Below are 23,878 nucleotides of genomic sequence, written 5' to 3'. Positions count from 1 at the left end.
CAGTAAGTAGGATAAACATACTTGTATTTATGTGCCAAAAAAACTAGAAAAATAGACTTCTTATTTAGCTTTTCTCAGCTTTGTTTTCCTGTCAATAACACCAAAACAAACATCATTCGATACAATCAAGACCCATATTCCTCTTAGATGCAACTCAAACTTCTAACCAAATCCGTCTACCACCTCTTCATTTAGCACCACGGGTATCTTCGTCCTACAACCATTCACATTCCAAGCCATCGAGCAACCGAACAACTTATGCTACATTCTTTTCTACTATAGGTCGAAAAGCAAAAAGACTAGACTCGATGCAAAAACTCATAAGCATTAGGCGAGGACCAACTAAAACACATAATGATTATCCCAGCACAACGACACCACCTGCCATACATGAACTACGAAAAGGCATCAGAAAGCATTAGAAGAGAACGGAATCAGACATGTTCAGAATGAAAACATTCAGATTAGCCATACCATCTGACCTCATAATCCAAGGTGTACCTCACCTTGATTTAGATTAGTAGAGACAAGCATCACCCTGGTTTCACAGTTGAGAGCTACAAACACTAGAAATTGTAGTAACAACAAGCAAAAGGTACACCAAATCAAAACCAGGGGGCGTTAGAAAGAGACAAAATAGATAAGAACACAGCCAAATGTTAGATAGTCGATATAAGGGTCAGCAGACAGACAAAGAATTCAAACATATAATCTTAGGAAATATAAGAAATTTAGACACTCTAAAATCTGAATGCAGATATATCCGTCTGAATAGAAATGAAGATCCAACAAGGTGAGATTTCAACAGACAAATATGTGAATTGATCCTGTAACACACGGCTGAATGGTTGGACTTCATGGCAACTCTCTGCAAATGTAACAGTACAGCAAGGTTATGTGAGTCACAAACTTCCAACAAGTAAATCAGGATGAGAAGTGCTCCAACAAACAGCCTGTAAAGATATTACATAACGACAAAGAAACACGTGTTATTATTCGTTAATAAATCAAAATGAGATATATAAAATTAAAAACATGCATGGTCAGAAATTAAACAGAGCAGTAGGCCCAAAAGAAGACAATTCTCCAAGAAACGGTAGAGAAGTTTCCATTGGATACATAGAAAGTTGTATCATGATGCCAATCTGCAGAGACTAACAAAGCATTTTATGTAAGGATGAACGAATACGTAATCCAAAATGCATATGAGCTTTGTAACTAGTACAATAGTTTTCTATCGACAAGATTATGACTAATAAGGAAAGAAGAAAACCTACCCCAAGCACCAGGTAGGAAGAAAACCTTCCTGCCCAAGCAGACAATCTGCCAATTCACTAAGATAATTCTGATAACTGGTGACTAAAATCCTAGGACTTAAATAACTAAAGCAAGACTCATAACCTCCAGAAAAGTCTCCCAGTCCATCCCTTCACAATCTTACCACAACTATAACTAAATAAAAAAGGTAAAAGAAATAAGATAATATAGGAGATCATCCTCTTTCTTGTAATTAAGAAACCCACACAGGTCACATAGACAAGTAATAATTAGCAACAACAAAAATGAAATAACCCGGGAAAATATCTCTAATATAAAGGGGTTATTTTATTACTATAGGGCCATCAGTGTGATGTCTAAAAAAGAAATGAAATCCAGGATCTTCTTATTGCTCTGAAATGTATCTTGGCCACAAGTACGCTGCATTTTTCAATCAATACTAAATTTTTTCTTCAGAATACTGCATACATATTTTTTAACATAGTAGTATTTCCTATATCATTGCGTAAACAAACAACTATTAAAAGTTCAATATAACTCCAAGTACCATATTTATAACACGTCTCATCCCATTTTATCGACTCAGAAATTTTCTCCACGTTATAATCATGCACCTGCACTCCTCTATGCCAATATCAAAATATAAACCACAATATTCTACTGCAACCCCATAACTGTGTGATATTAGATATATGGATGAGCCAAAAAAACTAAGTAAATGAAGTGATATGTCAGCAAATATCAAAACTTTGAATAGTAGAAAAAAAAGAGGATTATAATTACCTCATCAAGAAAGCCATCTTTGGAAAATTCTCTCATTATTTCATTTCTGCCATGAACTTCTCATATTCAGAATCTGTGCTGTCAGCCGGTGGTGGTGGAGGAGGCACAGATGGATTCGAGGACCACGGAACATTACTCAAGCCTTGAGAAGGGTCCCCAGAAGACTGAGGTGCAGCAGGAGGGGGTGGCGGAACAGCACCATAATGAGGTGGATAGCTATATGGAGGCATTGGGTAAGGAACCTGGGGATTTGGTGGTAACATTGAAGAAGCAGAAATGCCATAGGCATAAGTTGGAAGAGATTGAACTGGAGCACTACTCTGAGATTGTACTCCTGGAGGGTAACTTTGCTGCATTTCAGCAGAAGATGCAAAACTTTGCTGTGAGTCGGTGGCAGAGACAGCCTGAGTCTGGACATCAGAGGAACCTGGAGGCATTGGAGGCGGAGGATATTGCATTCCATATTGATGAACTGCTTGACCTGGAACTGGAGGGTACATTGTCGATCCTGGTGGAGGAGGAGGATACGGGGAATATGAAGGAGGTGGCGGAGGTCCCCAAGGAACTGGTGCCCCAGGATAGATACCAGGTGGTGCACTTCCGATGGGACCACCAGCATTGTACTGCTGGGAGGGGTAGGCACTGATAGGCTGATTTGGAGTAGGATATGCTGACATAGGTGGAGCAGGAGGGCCTGGAGGCCCTGTGGGCTGAGGTGGTTTACCTGCGATTCGCACAGCAATTGTTCTCCCATCTAACCTGTGTCCATTCATGCTTGCAATCGCACTATTCGCCTGCTGAACATCAGCATACTTCACAAAGCCATAACCCTTGCTCAAACCAGACACACGGTCTTTTATAACTTTAGCCATCACAATTTCACCAAAGGGAGAAAACAAACTGATCAGTCCATCATCCTCCAGAGTGGGAGGCAAATAACCTATGTATAAGTTGGTCTCATCGAATTCTTTTGGCTTGATCAGTGTTGATCCAAGACCAGCTTGTGTGGTGTTACTCACAGAGTCGGTAGAACTTGCCCAAGGAGGATTCATACCTGAACCCCCGGGAAGTGCAAGCGTTGCAGAGCTCGACTTGATTGAAGACTCTGGACCAGTTCCTCCAAGTTCTGCCAGGAAGTTCTGATACTCATCATCCATTTTCTTGCCAGTAGTATTCTTCACCGGGCAATCAATAGTAGGATGCCCACCATCACCGCAAATCTTACACAAAACATCACTCTTGAAAGTTGAAGTCCGGGAAGGACATGCATACTGTCGATGGCCAGGCTCCCCGCACAACCTACAATACTCCTCATCTCTAATAGTACCATTCAACGCAGCAAGTTCCCTAAGTTGCTGCCTCTTGTGCTCATTAAGGACCTCATCAACTGGCTGCAAGAGCTTCTCCACCATACCCGCAGCAGCATCAAGAGCATCCTGAGTGTCAGCCTCCACCAGCACATGCAAATCCTCATTTTCCGAGGGATCAGGCTTCAAATCCCTTTTCTGCTGCAACCTTCCTTCCTTCACTGACCCTTTGCCCCGGATAACAATCTTCGCACCAGTCTCTCTTTCCATCCTCTTCTGAGTGTTTCCTCTCGGACCAATAATCAACCCAATAAAATTATACCCCGGGTACTCTTTCATCGGTATGTATAGCTTCTTATAAAGCTTAGGCGGCCTATAATCCGCAGGGGGCTTAAACGCAGGATTCTTCTTAATAATCTGTGATATAATCTCTTGCCTCTCCCTATTCAGCTTCTCTCTAGCACGATACTCCCTAGTATTAATCCTCACTCCCATGTTATCATAAATAGGTTCGGGGGAGGGCGACCTAGCACCCTCGGGCAGATCATCCAATAGCAAACCCGATTGCAACTTACGACTAATCTCAAGCAACCTACTGTTCAAAGCTTGGATCTCGGGATCGAATTCAATACCTCCAGCGAAGTCCTTCATGAAATCAGGCAGCTGGATCACCGGCTTCGGCTCGTCATCTGCCCACCTCGACTTCCGCTTCCTCCCACCAGCTCCCGAATTTCCATCCGCGCCGTCGTTGCCGGAGTCGCTTGGGGGCGGGTCCCACCTGGACCGCCTCCGCCTGCGGCTAGTCGTTTCCTCATCGCCGCAGGATACGTCTTTGTCGGCGGTGCCACTGTGCGTTTTCGAGAGACCATTCTCCGACTTCGGGGCGGGCAAGAAAGCGGCGGCGGCGGCGACTCCATTGGTGGAAGAATCTAGGGTTTTTTTGGGGGTTTCGGATTGGGGAAAATTGGGGTATGGGGGTTGAGATTGGGGTTCGGATTGGGGCTGAGAGGGGGAATCGGTGTAGTTGGATTGAAGAGTATCCATTGTTGTGGGGGAAGAGAGAGAAGGAAATCGGTGAGATGCAGAAATTGTGAGATCACAAAGCAAAGAGAGAGAAATTTTCAATTTTAATAGTGCGAAATGTAGCAATTTTGTAGAGTTAAAAGTTAAAACAGTGATTATCCACTGATTTTAATTCCTAATCCATAGCCAATTTAACTTTACAAAAGATATGATTATTATTTGTTTAAATTAAATATATTTTAATTGTTTCTTGTATCTCTTCATTTAAATTTACAGTTGAATTCATGTTTGTGGTCTATGCAAGTTTGATATATGTAATCTAAACAGGGGAGATCCTCTGCTTTGTTTAAAAACAGATCGTAATCTTTTATGGTTAAATTCATATTATGTTATATCAAACTTGCATTGTTTAAATTTATGGAGTATCACATAAGTTTGATTAGTATGATTTCATTTATATCATATTTATTAAACTTGTGTGTATGAATATGTTTACAAAATTAAGTGCATAATGTCAAAACAGTCATATCCAATTATATATGGTGGTATGAATTCAATTAATCAATACACCATCATACCAAATTTTCAATTTTCAGTTAATTGCAGATAAAATCCAATTATCAAACCAACGACGATAAATGTCAAAATATTTTATATAAAAACGACGAGAAAGTATAAAAATAATTAAATTAAATTACTTATTTGTTTGGTCAGCAAATAAAAGCATTCACAACTGTGAGTCATTTATGGTTCGGGCTCATCTCACCGAGAAGAGATGGGAGGTGATGCATTGCAGTTGCTCACGGCAAGGAGGAGCTCGGCGAGTCAGCTAAAATCACGAAACGTTGGACAAATTTCAATTTATCTCGTGTTAGATTCGAAAGACAATCCTCTACATTCAAACTTTCTCATTCTTCCCATGGTGAACAAAATATTCCAAAAACATAAAAATTTGATCCAAGTCAAACCGAAATTTAAAAAATTTCAGATGTTCGTATCGAATCTGAAAGATGTTTTAAATCTAAAATTCAAAATATACTAATTGGGATGTATTCATGTCATTTTTCTATATATTGTTCATTCTTCCAACCGAATCTCAGCCCCACGATTTGAGGATCTGATGGCCGAAAATAGTGCCACATGTATTTAATTAAAATATTAAAAAAAATTCAAAAATGTCATTTTGGGAAGCCACAATGTGATCGGCTATTTCATTCCCATAAATCTCTCCCTCTAATATCACATACGATTAAGGAAGATTGATTCTAATTTTTTTCCCTAAATTAAACTAGATTTTCTCTCTCATCTCTCTCTCTCCATTGTAGACATCTGGTGTTCTGCTATGCAAGTCGAATTCCATTGTTTTTTTGTTGTTATTGGAGATATAGCTATAAAAACACTAACCGGGCGTAATACAACCCGAGAGAAGATCGAAGAAAAGAAAAACAGAAACAAAAATTACAATAAGAAATTCGAAACTGTAAAGATGAACTTAGCCGAGTCGAGGAAGGCCTCTTTCCGCAAGACGAGATACGCCCCGGTAGTATTCTCGGTTTTGGCGTGTCGTCCCTAAAGATAAAACAGCTACGTCTCGTTCGTTGCAACACCGCAGTTGGAACGAGCTCCGGCGAACTGGAAGAGGAAGAAGGCAGAGCTTCGAAAAGACTATGCAGAGAGGAAGTATGCTTGTGATATTCAGTGTGTGAAATGCAGTGGAATGGCTAGCCTATTTATAGGCCAAGCCACCATGCAGGGTCAACCAAGCCATGAAGGCTCATCGTGGTTCATTCCTAACCGTTGGCTGTTACAAGCTGCGCTTGACGATGTGTCAAGCCACTTGGATTGCTGACTCAGCGGTGGTCTAAAAAGATTACTACGGGTCCAGACCCGAGCCCGAAGACCAATTGCCAAGTCCAAGTCCAAGATCGAGACCCGAGGCCCGCGAGCACGGACACAGGCGGGCGGCGACGGCGCGCGTGTGCGCGCGTGTGAGCTCTTTCACCCATCTTGGTCCACTATAATTATTAAGTAACATTAAGTCACTTAATTTAAGCACATTAAAAGATGTGTCACTTCTCCTATGTGGGATAATTAACACTAGTTAATTATTCCCTAAGCTCAAACTTCAAGCTTTAGTTAAAAACTAATTATTCCCAACTTTAATCCACTATTTCTCACTCACCGGAAATCGGATTTGAGAATGTGAATATACTACATTTATCTACGTAAAATGTAGATCGACGTTATATCATTTAATTTCACAAAATTAGATGTCTCGTCACATTTATTATTTGGTCAAAATCCATTGATCGGACATATTTTATTCCATGATTTCTACAGTTGTTGTCTTGATTAATCACAATCCTTAATAAAAAAAATTCATGCAATTGGTCAATTTATCAGAGATTCACCACCTGCGAAGAGTTTTTTTTATTGGATTTCGTTCAATCCTAAACTAGTATCATCGATGGAAGAAAGTAATTTTGTTGTAGTATATCAGTTTGCCATCGTGATGAACTCCCTACTGTTATCATTGTTTTGAACGTGTTATTCAACATCTTTTTTATTTAAATTGCATCTAGTTTTTGATGTATTTCCAAGTTGTTATTTTTTTTCTATTACAACTTTACGTAATTACAATGACTTCTTTTATGATTGATGTGGTATTTGTGTTTTTGGTGGAAACGCTTGTCAATAGAGGTTCTTGATTTTATTGTTTTTCATATCATATATTGAATGATGGGAACGAAGCACAATTTTATTGGTTGTAATTAAATCCAATTTCTGGTATATTCCCGTCAATTTGGTTTTGTTTTGCATGTGAAATATCGAATTTGCAACTTGTAATGTATGAAATATCCATGACAGTGTACACGTCATTTACCCAGTAATGTAGCATCGTATTAGTTCCTTGAGGGCCGGAAGTTAACACCATTCTCCAATGGTTTAGTAGTCCATGGGGCTAGGGTGTAGTATCGTCTCATTAACATAGCGTCACTGACCGAAGGAAGTTAGACACAGCCCCATAAGGCTAACTTATCCGTAGGACTAGGGGATAGTATCCAAAAATTCAAAGACTGGAAGTAATATACTATATATCCATGATAACTTATCGTCTCATTTTTCTATATATTGTTCATTCTTCCAACCGAATCTCAGCCCCACGATTTGAGGATCTGATGGCCGAAAATAGTGCCACATGTATTTAATTAAAATATTAAAAAAAATTCAAAAATGTCATTTTGGGAAGCCACAATGTGATCGGCTATTTCATTCCCATAAATCTCTCCCTCTAATATCACATACGATTAAGGAAGATTGATTCTAATTTTTTTCCCTAAATTAAACTAGATTTTCTCTCTCATCTCTCTCTCTCCATTGTAGACATCTGGTGTTCTGCTATGCAAGTCGAATTCCATTGTTTTTTTGTTGTTGTTGGAGATATAGCTATAAAAACACTAACCGGGCGTAATACAACCCGAGAGAAGATCGAAGAAAAGAAAAACAGAAACAAAAATTACAATAAGAAATTCGAAACTGTAAAGATGAACTTAGCCGAGTCGAGGAAGGCCTCTTTCCGCAAGACGAGATACGCCCCGGTAGTATTCTCGGTTTTGGCGTGTCGTCCCTAAAGATAAAACAGCTACGTCTCGTTCGTTGCAACACCGCAGTTGGAACGAGCTCCGGCGAACTGGAAGAGGAAGAAGGCAGAGCTTCGAAAAGACTATGCAGAGAGGAAGTATGCTTGTGATATTCAGTGTGTGAAATGCAGTGGAATGGCTAGCCTATTTATAGGCCAAGCCACCATGCAGGGTCAACCAAGCCATGAAGGCTCATCGTGGTTCATTCCTAACCGTTGGCTGTTACAAGCTGCGCTTGACGATGTGTCAAGCCACTTGGATTGCTGACTCAGCGGTGGTCTAAAAAGATTACTACGGGTCCAGACCCGAGCCCGAAGACCAATTGCCAAGTCCAAGTCCAAGATCGAGACCCGAGGCCCGCGAGCACGGACACAGGCGGGCGGCGACGGCGCGCGTGTGCGCGCGTGTGAGCTCTTTCACCCATCTTGGTCCACTATAATTATTAAGTAACATTAAGTCACTTAATTTAAGCACATTAAAAGATGTGTCACTTCTCCTATGTGGGATAATTAACACTAGTTAATTATTCCCTAAGCTCAAACTTCAAGCTTTAGTTAAAAACTAATTATTCCCAACTTTAATCCACTATTTCTCACTCACCGGAAATCGGATTTGAGAATGTGAATATACTACATTTATCTACGTAAAATGTAGATCGACGTTATATCATTTAATTTCACAAAATTAGATGTCTCGTCACATTTATTATTTGGTCAAAATCCATTGATCGGACATATTTTATTCCATGATTTCTACAGTTGTTGTCTTGATTAATCACAATCCTTAATAAAAAAAATTCATGCAATTGGTCAATTTATCAGAGATTCACCACCTGCGAAGAGTTTTTTTTATTGGATTTCGTTCAATCCTAAACTAGTATCATCGATGGAAGAAAGTAATTTTGTTGTAGTATATCAGTTTGCCATCGTGATGAACTCCCTACTGTTATCATTGTTTTGAACGTGTTATTCAACATCTTTTTTATTTAAATTGCATCTAGTTTTTGATGTATTTCCAAGTTGTTATTTTTTTTCTATTACAACTTTACGTAATTACAATGACTTCTTTTATGATTGATGTGGTATTTGTGTTTTTGGTGGAAACGCTTGTCAATAGAGGTTCTTGATTTTATTGTTTTTCATATCATATATTGAATGATGGGAACGAAGCACAATTTTATTGGTTGTAATTAAATCCAATTTCTGGTATATTCCCGTCAATTTGGTTTTGTTTTGCATGTGAAATATCGAATTTGCAACTTGTAATGTATGAAATATCCATGACAGTGTACACGTCATTTACCCAGTAATGTAGCATCGTATTAGTTCCTTGAGGGCCGGAAGTTAACACCATTCTCCAATGGTTTAGTAGTCCATGGGGCTAGGGTGTAGTATCGTCTCATTAACATAGCGTCACTGACCGAAGGAAGTTAGACACAGCCCCATAAGGCTAACTTATCCGTAGGACTAGGGGATAGTATCCAAAAATTCAAAGACTGGAAGTAATATACTATATATCCATGATAACTTATCGTCTCATTTTTCTATATATTGTTCATTCTTCCAACCGAATCTCAGCCCCACGATTTGAGGATCTGATGGCCGAAAATAGTGCCACATGTATTTAATTAAAATATTAAAAAAAATTCAAAAATGTCATTTTGGGAAGCCACAATGTGATCGGCTATTTCATTCCCATAAATCTCTCCCTCTAATATCACATACGATTAAGGAAGATTGATTCTAATTTTTTTCCCTAAATTAAACTAGATTTTCTCTCTCATCTCTCTCTCTCCATTGTAGACATCTGGTGTTCTGCTATGCAAGTCGAATTCCATTGTTTTTTTGTTGTTGTTGGAGATATAGCTATAAAAACACTAACCGGGCGTAATACAACCCGAGAGAAGATCGAAGAAAAGAAAAACAGAAACAAAAATTACAATAAGAAATTCGAAACTGTAAGATGAACTTAGCCGAGTCGAGGAAGGCCTCTTTCCGCAAGACGAGATACGTCCCGGTAGTATTCTCGGTTTTGGCGTGTCGTCCCTAAAGATAAAACAGCTACGTCTCGTTCGTTGCAACACCGCAGTTGGAACGAGCTCCGGCGAACTGGAAGAGGAAGAAGGCAGAGCTTCGAAAAGACTATGCAGAGAGGAAGTATGCTTGTGATATTCAGTGTGTGAAATGCAGTGGAATGGCTAGCCTATTTATAGGCCAAGCCACCATGCAGGGTCAACCAAGCCATGAAGGCTCATCGTGGTTCATTCCTAACCGTTGGCTGTTACAAGCTGCGCTTGACGATGTGTCAAGCCACTTGGATTGCTGACTCAGCGGTGGTCTAAAAAGATTACTACGGGTCCAGACCCGAGCCCGAAGACCAATTGCCAAGTCCAAGTCCAAGATCGAGACCCGAGGCCCGCGAGCACGGACACAGGCGGGCGGCGACGGCGCGCGTGTGCGCGCGTGTGAGCTCTTTCACCCATCTTGGTCCACTATAATTATTAAGTAACATTAAGTCACTTAATTTAAGCACATTAAAAGATGTGTCACTTCTCCTATGTGGGATAATTAACACTAGTTAATTATTCCCTAAGCTCAAACTTCAAACTTTAGTTAAAAACTAATTATTCCCAACTTTAATCCACTATTTCTCACTCACCGGAAATCGGATTTGAGAATGTGAATATACTACATTTATCTACGTAAAATGTAGATCGACGTTATATCATTTAATTTCACAAAATTAGATGTCTCGTCACATTTATTATTTGGTCAAAATCCATTGATCGGACATATTTTATTCCATGATTTCTACAGTTGTTGTCTTGATTAATCACAATCCTTAATAAAAAAAATTCATGCAATTGGTCAATTTATCAGAGATTCACCACCTGCGAAGAGTTTTTTTTATTGGATTTCGTTCAATCCTAAACTAGTATCATCGATGGAAGAAAGTAATTTTGTTGTAGTATATCAGTTTGCCATCGTGATGAACTCCCTACTGTTATCATTGTTTTGAACGTGTTATTCAACATCTTTTTTATTTAAATTGCATCTAGTTTTTGATGTATTTCCAAGTTGTTATTTTTTTTCTATTACAACTTTACGTAATTACAATGACTTCTTTTATGATTGATGTGGTATTTGTGTTTTTGGTGGAAACGCTTGTCAATAGAGGTTCTTGATTTTATTGTTTTTCATATCATATATTGAATGATGGGAACGAAGCACAATTTTATTGGTTGTAATTAAATCCAATTTCTGGTATATTCCCGTCAATTTGGTTTTGTTTTGCATGTGAAATATCGAATTTGCAACTTGTAATGTATGAAATATCCATGACAGTGTACACGTCATTTACCCAGTAATGTAGCATCGTATTAGTTCCTTGAGGGCCGGAAGTTAACACCATTCTCCAATGGTTTAGTAGTCCATGGGGCTAGGGTGTAGTATCGTCTCATTAACATAGCGTCACTGACCGAAGGAAGTTAGACACAGCCCCATAAGGCTAACTTATCCGTAGGACTAGGGGATAGTATCCAAAAATTCAAAGACTGGAAGTAATATACTATATATCCATGATAACTTATCGTCTCATTTTTCTATATATTGTTCATTCTTCCAACCGAATCTCAGCCCCACGATTTGAGGATCTGATGGCCGAAAATAGTGCCACATGTATTTAATTAAAATATTAAAAAAAATTCAAAAATGTCATTTTGGGAAGCCACAATGTGATCGGCTATTTCATTCCCATAAATCTCTCCCTCTAATATCACATACGATTAAGGAAGATTGATTCTAATTTTTTTCCCTAAATTAAACTAGATTTTCTCTCTCATCTCTCTCTCTCCATTGTAGACATCTGGTGTTCTGCTATGCAAGTCGAATTCCATTGTTTTTTTGTTGTTGTTGGAGATATAGCTATAAAAACACTAACCGGGCGTAATACAACCCGAGAGAAGATCGAAGAAAAGAAAAACAGAAACAAAAATTACAATAAGAAATTCGAAACTGTAAAGATGAACTTAGCCGAGTCGAGGAAGGCCTCTTTCCGCAAGACGAGATACGCCCCGGTAGTATTCTCGGTTTTGGCGTGTCGTCCCTAAAGATAAAACAGCTACGTCTCGTTCGTTGCAACACCGCAGTTGGAACGAGCTCCGGCGAACTGGAAGAGGAAGAAGGCAGAGCTTCGAAAAGACTATGCAGAGAGGAAGTATGCTTGTGATATTCAGTGTGTGAAATGCAGTGGAATGGCTAGCCTATTTATAGGCCAAGCCACCATGCAGGGTCAACCAAGCCATGAAGGCTCATCGTGGTTCATTCCTAACCGTTGGCTGTTACAAGCTGCGCTTGACGATGTGTCAAGCCACTTGGATTGCTGACTCAGCGGTGGTCTAAAAAGATTACTACGGGTCCAGACCCGAGCCCGAAGACCAATTGCCAAGTCCAAGTCCAAGATCGAGACCCGAGGCCCGCGAGCACGGACACAGGCGGGCGGCGACGGCGCGCGTGTGCGCGCGTGTGAGCTCTTTCACCCATCTTGGTCCACTATAATTATTAAGTAACATTAAGTCACTTAATTTAAGCACATTAAAAGATGTGTCACTTCTCCTATGTGGGATAATTAACACTAGTTAATTATTCCCTAAGCTCAAACTTCAAGCTTTAGTTAAAAACTAATTATTCCCAACTTTAATCCACTATTTCTCACTCACCGGAAATCGGATTTGAGAATGTGAATATACTACATTTATCTACGTAAAATGTAGATCGACGTTATATCATTTAATTTCACAAAATTAGATGTCTCGTCACATTTATTATTTGGTCAAAATCCATTGATCGGACATATTTTATTCCATGATTTCTACAGTTGTTGTCTTGATTAATCACAATCCTTAATAAAAAAAATTCATGCAATTGGTCAATTTATCAGAGATTCACCACCTGCGAAGAGTTTTTTTTATTGGATTTCGTTCAATCCTAAACTAGTATCATCGATGGAAGAAAGTAATTTTGTTGTAGTATATCAGTTTGCCATCGTGATGAACTCCCTACTGTTATCATTGTTTTGAACGTGTTATTCAACATCTTTTTTATTTAAATTGCATCTAGTTTTTGATGTATTTCCAAGTTGTTATTTTTTTTCTATTACAACTTTACGTAATTACAATGACTTCTTTTATGATTGATGTGGTATTTGTGTTTTTGGTGGAAACGCTTGTCAATAGAGGTTCTTGATTTTATTGTTTTTCATATCATATATTGAATGATGGGAACGAAGCACAATTTTATTGGTTGTAATTAAATCCAATTTCTGGTATATTCCCGTCAATTTGGTTTTGTTTTGCATGTGAAATATCGAATTTGCAACTTGTAATGTATGAAATATCCATGACAGTGTACACGTCATTTACCCAGTAATGTAGCATCGTATTAGTTCCTTGAGGGCCGGAAGTTAACACCATTCTCCAATGGTTTAGTAGTCCATGGGGCTAGGGTGTAGTATCGTCTCATTAACATAGCGTCACTGACCGAAGGAAGTTAGACACAGCCCCATAAGGCTAACTTATCCGTAGGACTAGGGGATAGTATCCAAAAATTCAAAGACTGGAAGTAATATACTATATATCCATGATAACTTATCGTCTCATTTTTCTATATATTGTTCATTCTTCCAACCGAATCTCAGCCCCACGATTTGAGGATCTGATGGCCGAAAATAGTGCCACATGTATTTAATTAAAATATTAAAAAAAATTCAAAAATGTCATTTTGGGAAGCCACAATGTGATCGGCTATTTCATTCCCATAAATCTCTCCCTCTAATATCACATACGATTAAGGAAGATTGATTCTAATTTTTTTCCCTAAATTAAACTAGATTTTCTCTCTCATCTCTCTCTCTCCATTGTAGACATCTGGTGTTCTGCTATGCAAGTCGAATTCCATTGTTTTTTTGTTGTTGTTGGAGATATAGCTATAAAAACACTAACCGGGCGTAATACAACCCGAGAGAAGATCGAAGAAAAGAAAAACAGAAACAAAAATTACAATAAGAAATTCGAAACTGTAAGATGAACTTAGCCGAGTCGAGGAAGGCCTCTTTCCGCAAGACGAGATACGTCCCGGTAGTATTCTCGGTTTTGGCGTGTCGTCCCTAAAGATAAAACAGCTACGTCTCGTTCGTTGCAACACCGCAGTTGGAACGAGCTCCGGCGAACTGGAAGAGGAAGAAGGCAGAGCTTCGAAAAGACTATGCAGAGAGGAAGTATGCTTGTGATATTCAGTGTGTGAAATGCAGTGGAATGGCTAGCCTATTTATAGGCCAAGCCACCATGCAGGGTCAACCAAGCCATGAAGGCTCATCGTGGTTCATTCCTAACCGTTGGCTGTTACAAGCTGCGCTTGACGATGTGTCAAGCCACTTGGATTGCTGACTCAGCGGTGGTCTAAAAAGATTACTACGGGTCCAGACCCGAGCCCGAAGACCAATTGCCAAGTCCAAGTCCAAGATCGAGACCCGAGGCCCGCGAGCACGGACACAGGCGGGCGGCGACGGCGCGCGTGTGCGCGCGTGTGAGCTCTTTCACCCATCTTGGTCCACTATAATTATTAAGTAACATTAAGTCACTTAATTTAAGCACATTAAAAGATGTGTCACTTCTCCTATGTGGGATAATTAACACTAGTTAATTATTCCCTAAGCTCAAACTTCAAACTTTAGTTAAAAACTAATTATTCCCAACTTTAATCCACTATTTCTCACTCACCGGAAATCGGATTTGAGAATGTGAATATACTACATTTATCTACGTAAAATGTAGATCGACGTTATATCATTTAATTTCACAAAATTAGATGTCTCGTCACATTTATTATTTGGTCAAAATCCATTGATCGGACATATTTTATTCCATGATTTCTACAGTTGTTGTCTTGATTAATCACAATCCTTAATAAAAAAAATTCATGCAATTGGTCAATTTATCAGAGATTCACCACCTGCGAAGAGTTTTTTTTATTGGATTTCGTTCAATCCTAAACTAGTATCATCGATGGAAGAAAGTAATTTTGTTGTAGTATATCAGTTTGCCATCGTGATGAACTCCCTACTGTTATCATTGTTTTGAACGTGTTATTCAACATCTTTTTTATTTAAATTGCATCTAGTTTTTGATGTATTTCCAAGTTGTTATTTTTTTTCTATTACAACTTTACGTAATTACAATGACTTCTTTTATGATTGATGTGGTATTTGTGTTTTTGGTGGAAACGCTTGTCAATAGAGGTTCTTGATTTTATTGTTTTTCATATCATATATTGAATGATGGGAACGAAGCACAATTTTATTGGTTGTAATTAAATCCAATTTCTGGTATATTCCCGTCAATTTGGTTTTGTTTTGCATGTGAAATATCGAATTTGCAACTTGTAATGTATGAAATATCCATGACAGTGTACACGTCATTTACCCAGTAATGTAGCATCGTATTAGTTCCTTGAGGGCCGGAAGTTAACACCATTCTCCAATGGTTTAGTAGTCCATGGGGCTAGGGTGTAGTATCGTCTCATTAACATAGCGTCACTGACCGAAGGAAGTTAGACACAGCCCCATAAGGCTAACTTATCCGTAGGACTAGGGGATAGTATCCAAAAATTCAAAGACTGGAAGTAATATACTATATATCCATGATAACTTATCGTCTCATTTTTCTATATATTGTTCATTCTTCCAACCGAATCTCAGCCCCACGATTTGAGGATCTGATGGCCGAAAATAGTGCCACATGTATTTAATTAAAATATTAAAAAAAATTCAAAAATGTCATTTTGGGAAGCCACAATGTGATCGGCTATTTCATTCCCATAAATCTCTCCCTCTAATATCACATACGATTAAGGAAGATTGATTCTAATTTTTTTCCCTAAATTAAACTAGATTTTCTCTCTCATCTCTCTCTCTCCATTGTAGACATCTGGTGTTCTGCTATGCAAGTCGAATTCCATTGTTTTTTTGTTGTTGTTGGAGATATAGCTATAAAAACACTAACCGGGCGTAATACAACCCGAGAGAAGATCGAAGAAAAGAAAAACAGAAACAAAAATTACAATAAGAAATTCGAAACTGTAAGATGAACTTAGCCGAGTCGAGGAAGGCCTCTTTCCGCAAGACGAGATACGTCCCGGTAGTATTCTCGGTTTTGGCGTGTCGTCCCTAAAGATAAAACAGCTACGTCTCGTTCGTTGCAACACCGCAGTTGGAACGAGCTCCGGCGAACTGGAAGAGGAAGAAGGCAGAGCTTCGAAAAGACTATGCAGAGAGGAAGTATGCTTGTGATATTCAGTGTGTGAAATGCAGTGGAATGGCTAGCCTATTTATAGGCCAAGCCACCATGCAGGGTCAACCAAGCCATGAAGGCTCATCGTGGTTCATTCCTAACCGTTGGCTGTTACAAGCTGCGCTTGACGATGTGTCAAGCCACTTGGATTGCTGACTCAGCGGTGGTCTAAAAAGATTACTACGGGTCCAGACCCGAGCCCGAAGACCAATTGCCAAGTCCAAGTCCAAGATCGAGACCCGAGGCCCGCGAGCACGGACACAGGCGGGCGGCGACGGCGCGCGTGTGAGCTCTTTCACCCATCTTGGTCCACTATAATTATTAAGTAACATTAAGTCACTTAATTTAAGCACATTAAAAGATGTGTCACTTCTCCTATGTGGGATAATTAACACTAGTTAATTATTCCCTAAGCTCAAACTTCAAGCTTTAGTTAAAAACTAATTATTCCCAACTTTAATCCACTATTTCTCACTCACCGGAAATCGGATTTGAGAATGTGAATATACTACATTTATCTACGTAAAATGTAGATCGACGTTATATCATTTAATTTCACAAAATTAGATGTCTCGTCACATTTATTATTTGGTCAAAATCCATTGATCGGACATATTTTATTCCATGATTTCTACAGTTGTTGTCTTGATTAATCACAATCCTTAATAAAAAAAATTCATGCAATTGGTCAATTTATCAGAGATTCACCACCTGCGAAGAGTTTTTTTTATTGGATTTCGTTCAATCCTAAACTAGTATCATCGATGGAAGAAAGTAATTTTGTTGTAGTATATCAGTTTGCCATCGTGATGAACTCCCTACTGTTATCATTGTTTTGAACGTGTTATTCAACATCTTTTTTATTTAAATTGCATCTAGTTTTTGATGTATTTCCAAGTTGTTATTTTTTTTCTATTACAACTTTACGTAATTACAATGACTTCTTTTATGATTGATGTGGTATTTGTGTTTTTGGTGGAAACGCTTGTCAATAGAGGTTCTTGATTTTATTGTTTTTCATATCATATATTGAATGATGGGAACGAAGCACAATTTTATTGGCTGTAATTAAATCCAATTTCTGGTATATTCCCGTCAATTTGGTTTTGTTTTGCATGTGAAATATCGAATTTGCAACTTGTAATGTATGAAATATCCATGACAGTGTACACGTCATTTACCCAGTAATGTAGCATCGTATTAGTTCCTTGAGGGCCGGAAGTTAACACCATTCTCCAATGGTTTAGTAGTCCATGGGGCTAGGGTGTAGTATCGTCTCATTAACATAGCGTCACTGACCGAAGGAAGTTAGACACAGCCCCATAAGGCTAACTTATCCGTAGGACTAGGGGATAGTATCCAAAAATTCAAAGACTGGAAGTAATATACTATATATCCATGATAATGTATACGTCACTTATCCAGTAATGTAGCATCGTATTAGGTTCCTAAGGGCTGGAAGTTAACACCATTCCTCAAGGGTTTAGTAGTCCATGGGGCTAGGGTATGGCATCGTCTCATTAACATAGTGTCACTAACTGGAGGAAGTTAGACCCAACCCCATAGGGCTAAATTATCCATAGGGATAGGTTATAGTATCCACAAATTCACATACTGGAAGTCATGTACGATATATCCATAATAATGTATATTACTATGTTCGTATAATGTATGTTATTCATTTCGAAGAGATAGAAGGCTATAAAGGAGTTCAACAGACCTCTAAGAAGATGTGTGAAATGTCTAGAGTTAAGCCATCATGATTCCATGAATTGTGCCCGCCTGAATGAGAATGAGAAGGAGAAGGAGAAGGAGAAAGCTAAGGGCAAGGAGAAATGTTAATATTTCATTGTTTGTTTTCCATAAATTTAATTTTCCATACATTTTATAATTACTACATTATTTTTACTGTCAGAGTACATTATTTTATAAGAACCGTACATTATTATTGTGGTTTACATTAGTAATGTATACGTTGCTCTATAACTAATGTAATATTACTCGAACAATATAAGGGTTACTTACGTGATCGTGGATTATAATGCTACATTATTTACAAGTTTAAGTTTACATTACTATGTAGTAAGTGTTCAATATAAAATTCATAAGGGTCACTTATATAAAATTCATAAGGGTCATTATAAAATTCACAAGGATCACTTATAAAATTCATAAGTGTTCATTATTATGAAGTAAGTGTTCAACATAGAAAATAGAATATTACAAAAACAATGATAAAGGTTAGAAATATGTTCATGTACATTAAAAGGCATAAGGGTCACTTATATGATCGTTGATTTTAATGCTACATTATTTGCTAGTGTAACTTTACATTATTATGCAGGGAATATTCATTATAAAAAAATGTACATTCAATTACCAAGACACGAGCATTCAAAAACAAACATTCAAACCATCTCAAGTGCTCCACATCGTAATAAATCTAAACAAAATACCCTACAAATCCATTTCAAATCACATAGTACGAAATCATTGTTTTAAGAATTCAAGTTCATCAACCACCGTCGAGATGGCCCAGTGCGTTTCCCCATGGCATTGTCACAACATGTATTGAACACCGTCGGATGAACCTAGCTAATTTTGGCCTTTCGAATTTTGTCAGCAAATCAACTATGATTTTTTTTGAAACCACGATTAACACAGGTTGAAGATACATATTTATAGTAATAAATAATATAAAACACATATTACATGATGTAAACTTTGAGTTTGGATGATAATGTAAGATTTACCAAACAATAATGTCACATTGTGTCTAACTATAATGTTACTGAACAGTTGATTTCTAAAAGTTGCGTACTTTTAAAGATCATTGCTGATCAATAATGTAAGGGTAAATTGCTTCAAAAGTCGTCAACTTTGCAAATAGTTTGGTATTTCCCGTAAACTTTAAATGTTGCATGAAAAGTCACAAACTTTACATTTGGGTGCCGATTTCCCGTGTCGGATATTCCGGCCATCCGAGTGTTGACGTGTAAATTTTATGCTGAAGTGGCGGATGATTAGGATGCTGGCTATGCATTAAATGACTTTTTTTTCCCTTTTAATCTGCAAACAATCTATTTTATGCCTCAATTCGAGTTCAAATAAACGAATAAACAAATCTGCAAACAAATAGACAGATCGATTTCTAATTCATGCTTCAATTTAATTTAATTGAAACTAAAAAACAACGTCGTTTTATTGTACAGCCGGAGATTTTGCCATGTCACGCCTCCGGCGAGCCACGTAGGATTAGTTTTTGCCGAAATGTACCGGGTCGGGTCATACGGGAAATTTGCAACACCTGGTAAAGTTCATGACTTTTCATGCAACTTTTAAAGTTTACGGGAAATACCAAACTATTTGCAAAGTTGACGACTTTTGAAGCAATTTACCCATAATGTAATACTATCAAAGAACATAATGTACACAACATTTCAATACTAAGGAAGACAGATTACATTATAAGAAGATATCCGTGCATAATGTAATATTATACATCAATAATGTACTACGAAATATCTGTGCATAATGTAATACTATACATCAATAATTCATTAGTGAGACCATAGTATAACAAGCAGTAATTAAAAACAACATAGTGCAGTAATGTAACAAATTCTTTCAACAGAGCAGTTTCTGTTACATGATGTATCAATAGCAAACATATAATGTATTTAAACATGACAAAATTTCAACAAAATCTCAAGCATAGAATAATTCAAACTGAAAAATGTCAGAACAGTTTAAACAGCCAGTGTATACCAAAATATAATGTACCTAATTTATGTGTTTTGAGAAGAACCGTATATGAGAAATACCGAAAACTAAAGAACAGAAACCAATTTCTCTGCAGCAAAACAAAAATCAATGTTCGTACAACTAATTTCTCATAACAATGCATATTAATAACACATCATCATTAGTGTAACATGCTTTAGCGCGTAATGAACAATGCATAGCAATAATGAACAGACCAACCTCAAGAACGAATAGAACGACCATAAATTTTCAAAAAATGGACCTTTTTAAAACATTGTCGGTCGAAAAAATACCAGAATGTGTAAAACGCCGGTCGATTGTTTGCCTTTTGTAGAAAACTTCGATAAATTGTTTGCTCGGTCTCGCAAAAAACACCGCAAACCGATGTGATATATAGAGAGGACGGACTAGTGTAGATTTCACTCCCTCTTTAGGGCGATAACGACAGAGCAATCGGTTTTTCTCAACAGATTTGGGGCGGCTAGGGTTTTGGTGGAGAGAAGAATTAGGGGAGACGTTTGTGATGAGAGAGAGAGTGGAATTGGAATACCAATCGTTGTTCCAAAAATCACGCTTAATTATGACTTGCAGTTTAGAAACGGAGGATATTATTGCAGTTTTTACATTTCTACCCCTATAATGTATCAATTCTACCTAATAATGTAAAACGGTCCATCACATCTCCTACAAATCTAATCCGTCCAGCATCATAATCTAATGGTTAATATTAAACTGATACTTAATGTTCCCCTATACTGATATATCTTAATATTTAATATAATAAAAAAATAAACCTAACAATTATAAACATTTGTGTTGAACAATTCTAACTGTATTTGATATTAGATTTTTGGATTTTATACATGTTTTAAATTTTTTGAATTTTTAGATTTATATAGTATATTTTATATAATTTCAAACAGATTTGATTTCATAATTAAATTTCAGATTTGAATTTTGGAACAATTCAGATCAGATTCATTCTTATATAAAATTTTGAATTTTCATAAATTGCATAAATTCGAATGCTCTCCCCCGATTAATCCCAAGTCCACAACAAAGATTATAAATTGGAATGAGGTAATCTCATCACCCAAAAATAAAACAAATATTTTTAAAAAATTCTAATTTGTAATGGGAAAAAAAATAGTCAAACATCAACAACAACGGCTACCTTCGCATATAGATTCTCCCCATTTTCATTTTGAATACCACTCACCCAGATAAACTGCAATGGACCCCACACTAAATCTATCCGTTAACATTTCCCAATCTAAATGCTTCAAACCACAGTGAGCTCGAAACTGAAGAGCAGAAGCAGAGAAATCTATCAACAAAAACGATGACGTTTTCACCCGACAAAGAAAACCAACACTCATCACCATCACAATCGAGCTGGTTCAAGAGCAAGAAAGCCTTCAACAATGTCCTCTTCGCAATGCGCCTCAACAACAAACAACCCCTCACCCCCAAATCCCTCAACCAAATCCCCCCGCCGCCGCCGCCTTCTTCACGCCGCGCATCCAAGCTCCACCATTTCCCCCCCACCGACCTCATCATCGACAAAACCTCCCTCCTCTCCGACCAAATCCTCCTCAAGATCCTCTCACATCTCCCCAAATCTCAACGACATTCCAATTTCCTCGTCTCCAAACGGTGGCTCAATCTCCAGGGCAGGCTCGTCACCTCAATCAAGCTTCTCGATTGGTACTTTCTCATCTCCGGCAGATTGCTTTCACGCTTCCCTAATCTCGTCGAAATCGATTTGGTCAACGGCTGCATCCTTTCCCCCCAGAATTTGGGGGTTTCTGTCACGAACAGCCACGTGTCCTTCCCCGGCGGCTCCGATTGCTTCCACCGGAGAGACTGGTTTTCTCCGGAGAATTACGCGCTGAGCGGCGAGGAAATCGATAGAGGGGTTAGGGTTTTAGCCGCCGGATTCCCCAATTTGACGAAATTGGTAGTGATGAACGCTACCGAGATGGGGGTTCTCACCTTAGCTGAGGAGTGCCCTAAATTGCGAGAGCTCGAGCTGCGTATGTGCAGCGATCGAGTCCTCCGCGGCATTGCCGCGTGCCAGAATCTGCAGATTTTACAGCTGAGTGGTAGCGTTTCCGATGTTGGATTGATCATCTTGGCGCAGGGATGCAAGAAGCTCACGAGGCTCGAATTAAATGGATGCAGAGGCGGATACGAGGGCGTTAAGGCGATCGGGCAATGCTGCTCGATGCTCGATGAGCTCACGTTAACCAACCTCGATATGGAGGATGGCTGGATGCTAGGTCTCCCCTTCTGCCAAAATTTAACGAGTTTGAGGCTGATTTCTTGCAAGCGAATAAATGGCGACGACAGTGACAACAGCGATACTAATCCGTACGATGATTTGGGGCATTGTCCGGTGATCAAGAGCTTGCGTCTCGATAAATGCCAGACGAGGGACAAGAAGGGCTTAACGGCTCTGTTTCGCATCTGTCGTGACGCTACAGAGCTGGTGCTGCAGAGCTGCTGGGGTCTGAGTGATGAGGTGTTTGCGGCCGCGGTTGGTTTGAGGAGGGTGAGGAGTCTGTCGATCCAGGGATGCGCGTTGCTGACTGCGCGCGGGCTGGAGAGCGTGACCGTGGGATGGAGCGAGCTCAGGAGCTTGAGAGTGGTGGCTTGTAATAATATAAAGGATGAGGAGATCAATCCGGAGGTTTCGACTGCGTTTGCAGAGTTGAGATGGGAGCCGGATTCGAGAAGCCGGCTTTGCTCGGGCCTTGCCGGGACCGGGGTTGGGAGGAAGGGTGGGAAGTTCTTTAACAAGTCGTGTGATTGGAAGTCGTTTAGAAGTAGGTCGGATTCTTGAAGATTGGATATCACCACATGTATTATTAATGTTATGTGTAATAGTAGTATTTGTTAGATCTAAATTTTTGAAAATGTATGTATTATAGTGAGGCTCGTTTGGTTTTATGGGATGGGTATAACCAGAAAATTAACTCGGGATAGGATTTTAGAGCCGAAAGTAGAGTTTTATGTTGTTTGGCACGAAACTGTGCTCTTCCAATACGTATTTATTTTAGTTGCAAGGAATGGTCAATATTGATTTCATTAGCATATTTTACAATTGTGGGTTATCAAGCCTTAGCAATGCATTTTAATTGTGTTCAAACAAGCTTTTCACAGTTTTTCGATATCAAAGTTAACACCACAAACACGTAAAATTGACTCGAAAATACTCTATATCCAACATTGTCCACCTATTTCTACATAACCAAACACAACCTAACAGTCCATCAAATTCAACATGTAAAAAAACAATCATTTACTTCAAAGGATAAATACAAAACACACCTAACACAACTAAATTCAACTTACACTAACTTGTTTACAAGTAACTAGATATCGACGACTGCCTCCGAAACTGGCACAGGGAACACCACATTGTCGTAGAGAACTCCGGCCAGGGCGGCCCCGGCCCGACCCAATAAACCGCTTGATTCCTGAAACTCCCTCCCACAACGGCTGCCCCAAACGCGCGCGCCGGATTCATCGAGCCGCCCGTGAAAGGCCCGGACGCCAACACGTTCGCACCAGCCCAACATGAACCCGACCGCCAACGGCCCCACCGCGCCGCCCCTCCTCGATGCGTAAACCGTGTACACGAGCCCGAACGTCATCACGCCCTCGAGCACCGACGCGCCGAACCCCGTCATCTCGTCCGGGATCTTGTGACCCGGATTTGCTGCAAACATCAT

At 38.9% G+C, this 23,878-nt stretch overlaps 3 protein-coding genes across 3 annotated transcripts; 1 reads left to right on the top strand and 2 right to left on the bottom strand.

The window, feature by feature from the left end:
* Positions 1-44: 44 nt before the first annotated feature.
* Positions 45-4,490, bottom strand: LOC121801825 (splicing factor-like protein 1). The gene is made up of 2 exons (XM_042201250.1): positions 2,062-4,490; positions 45-953 (listed from the first exon to the last, which is right to left on the bottom strand). Exon 1 carries the CDS (start codon positions 4,410-4,412, stop codon positions 2,097-2,099), a length of 2,316 nt encoding a protein of 771 aa, XP_042057184.1. The 5' UTR covers positions 4,413-4,490; the 3' UTR covers positions 45-953; positions 2,062-2,096.
* A 16,853-nt stretch (positions 4,491-21,343) lies between these two features.
* On the top strand, positions 21,344-23,231 carry LOC121802558 (F-box protein At5g07670-like). Its single transcript, XM_042202245.1, has one exon. It carries the CDS (start codon positions 21,484-21,486, stop codon positions 22,984-22,986), a length of 1,503 nt encoding a protein of 500 aa, XP_042058179.1. The 5' UTR covers positions 21,344-21,483; the 3' UTR covers positions 22,987-23,231.
* Positions 23,232-23,518: 287 nt separating this feature from the next.
* Positions 23,519-23,878, bottom strand: LOC121804300 (probable aquaporin TIP5-1). The gene has a single exon (XM_042203798.1). The coding sequence runs from the start codon at positions 23,876-23,878 to the stop codon at positions 23,519-23,521; it is 360 nt and encodes a 119-aa protein (XP_042059732.1).

This window comes from Salvia splendens, chromosome 5 (genome assembly GCF_004379255.2).
Source record: "Salvia splendens isolate huo1 chromosome 5, SspV2, whole genome shotgun sequence".
NCBI classification, from domain to species: Eukaryota; Viridiplantae; Streptophyta; class Magnoliopsida; order Lamiales; family Lamiaceae; genus Salvia; species Salvia splendens.
This window is presented reverse-complemented; position numbering and strand designations above follow the sequence as displayed.

Excerpts from the sequence above, each read along its gene's own strand:
- LOC121804300 (XM_042203798.1), bottom strand. The coding sequence starts at position 23,878 with ATGATGTTTGCAGCAAATCCGGGTCACAAGATCCCGGACGAGATGACG.
- LOC121802558 (XM_042202245.1), top strand. The coding sequence starts at position 21,484 with ATGACGTTTTCACCCGACAAAGAAAACCAACACTCATCACCATCACAA.
- LOC121801825 (XM_042201250.1), bottom strand. The coding sequence starts at position 4,412 with ATGGATACTCTTCAATCCAACTACACCGATTCCCCCTCTCAGCCCCAA.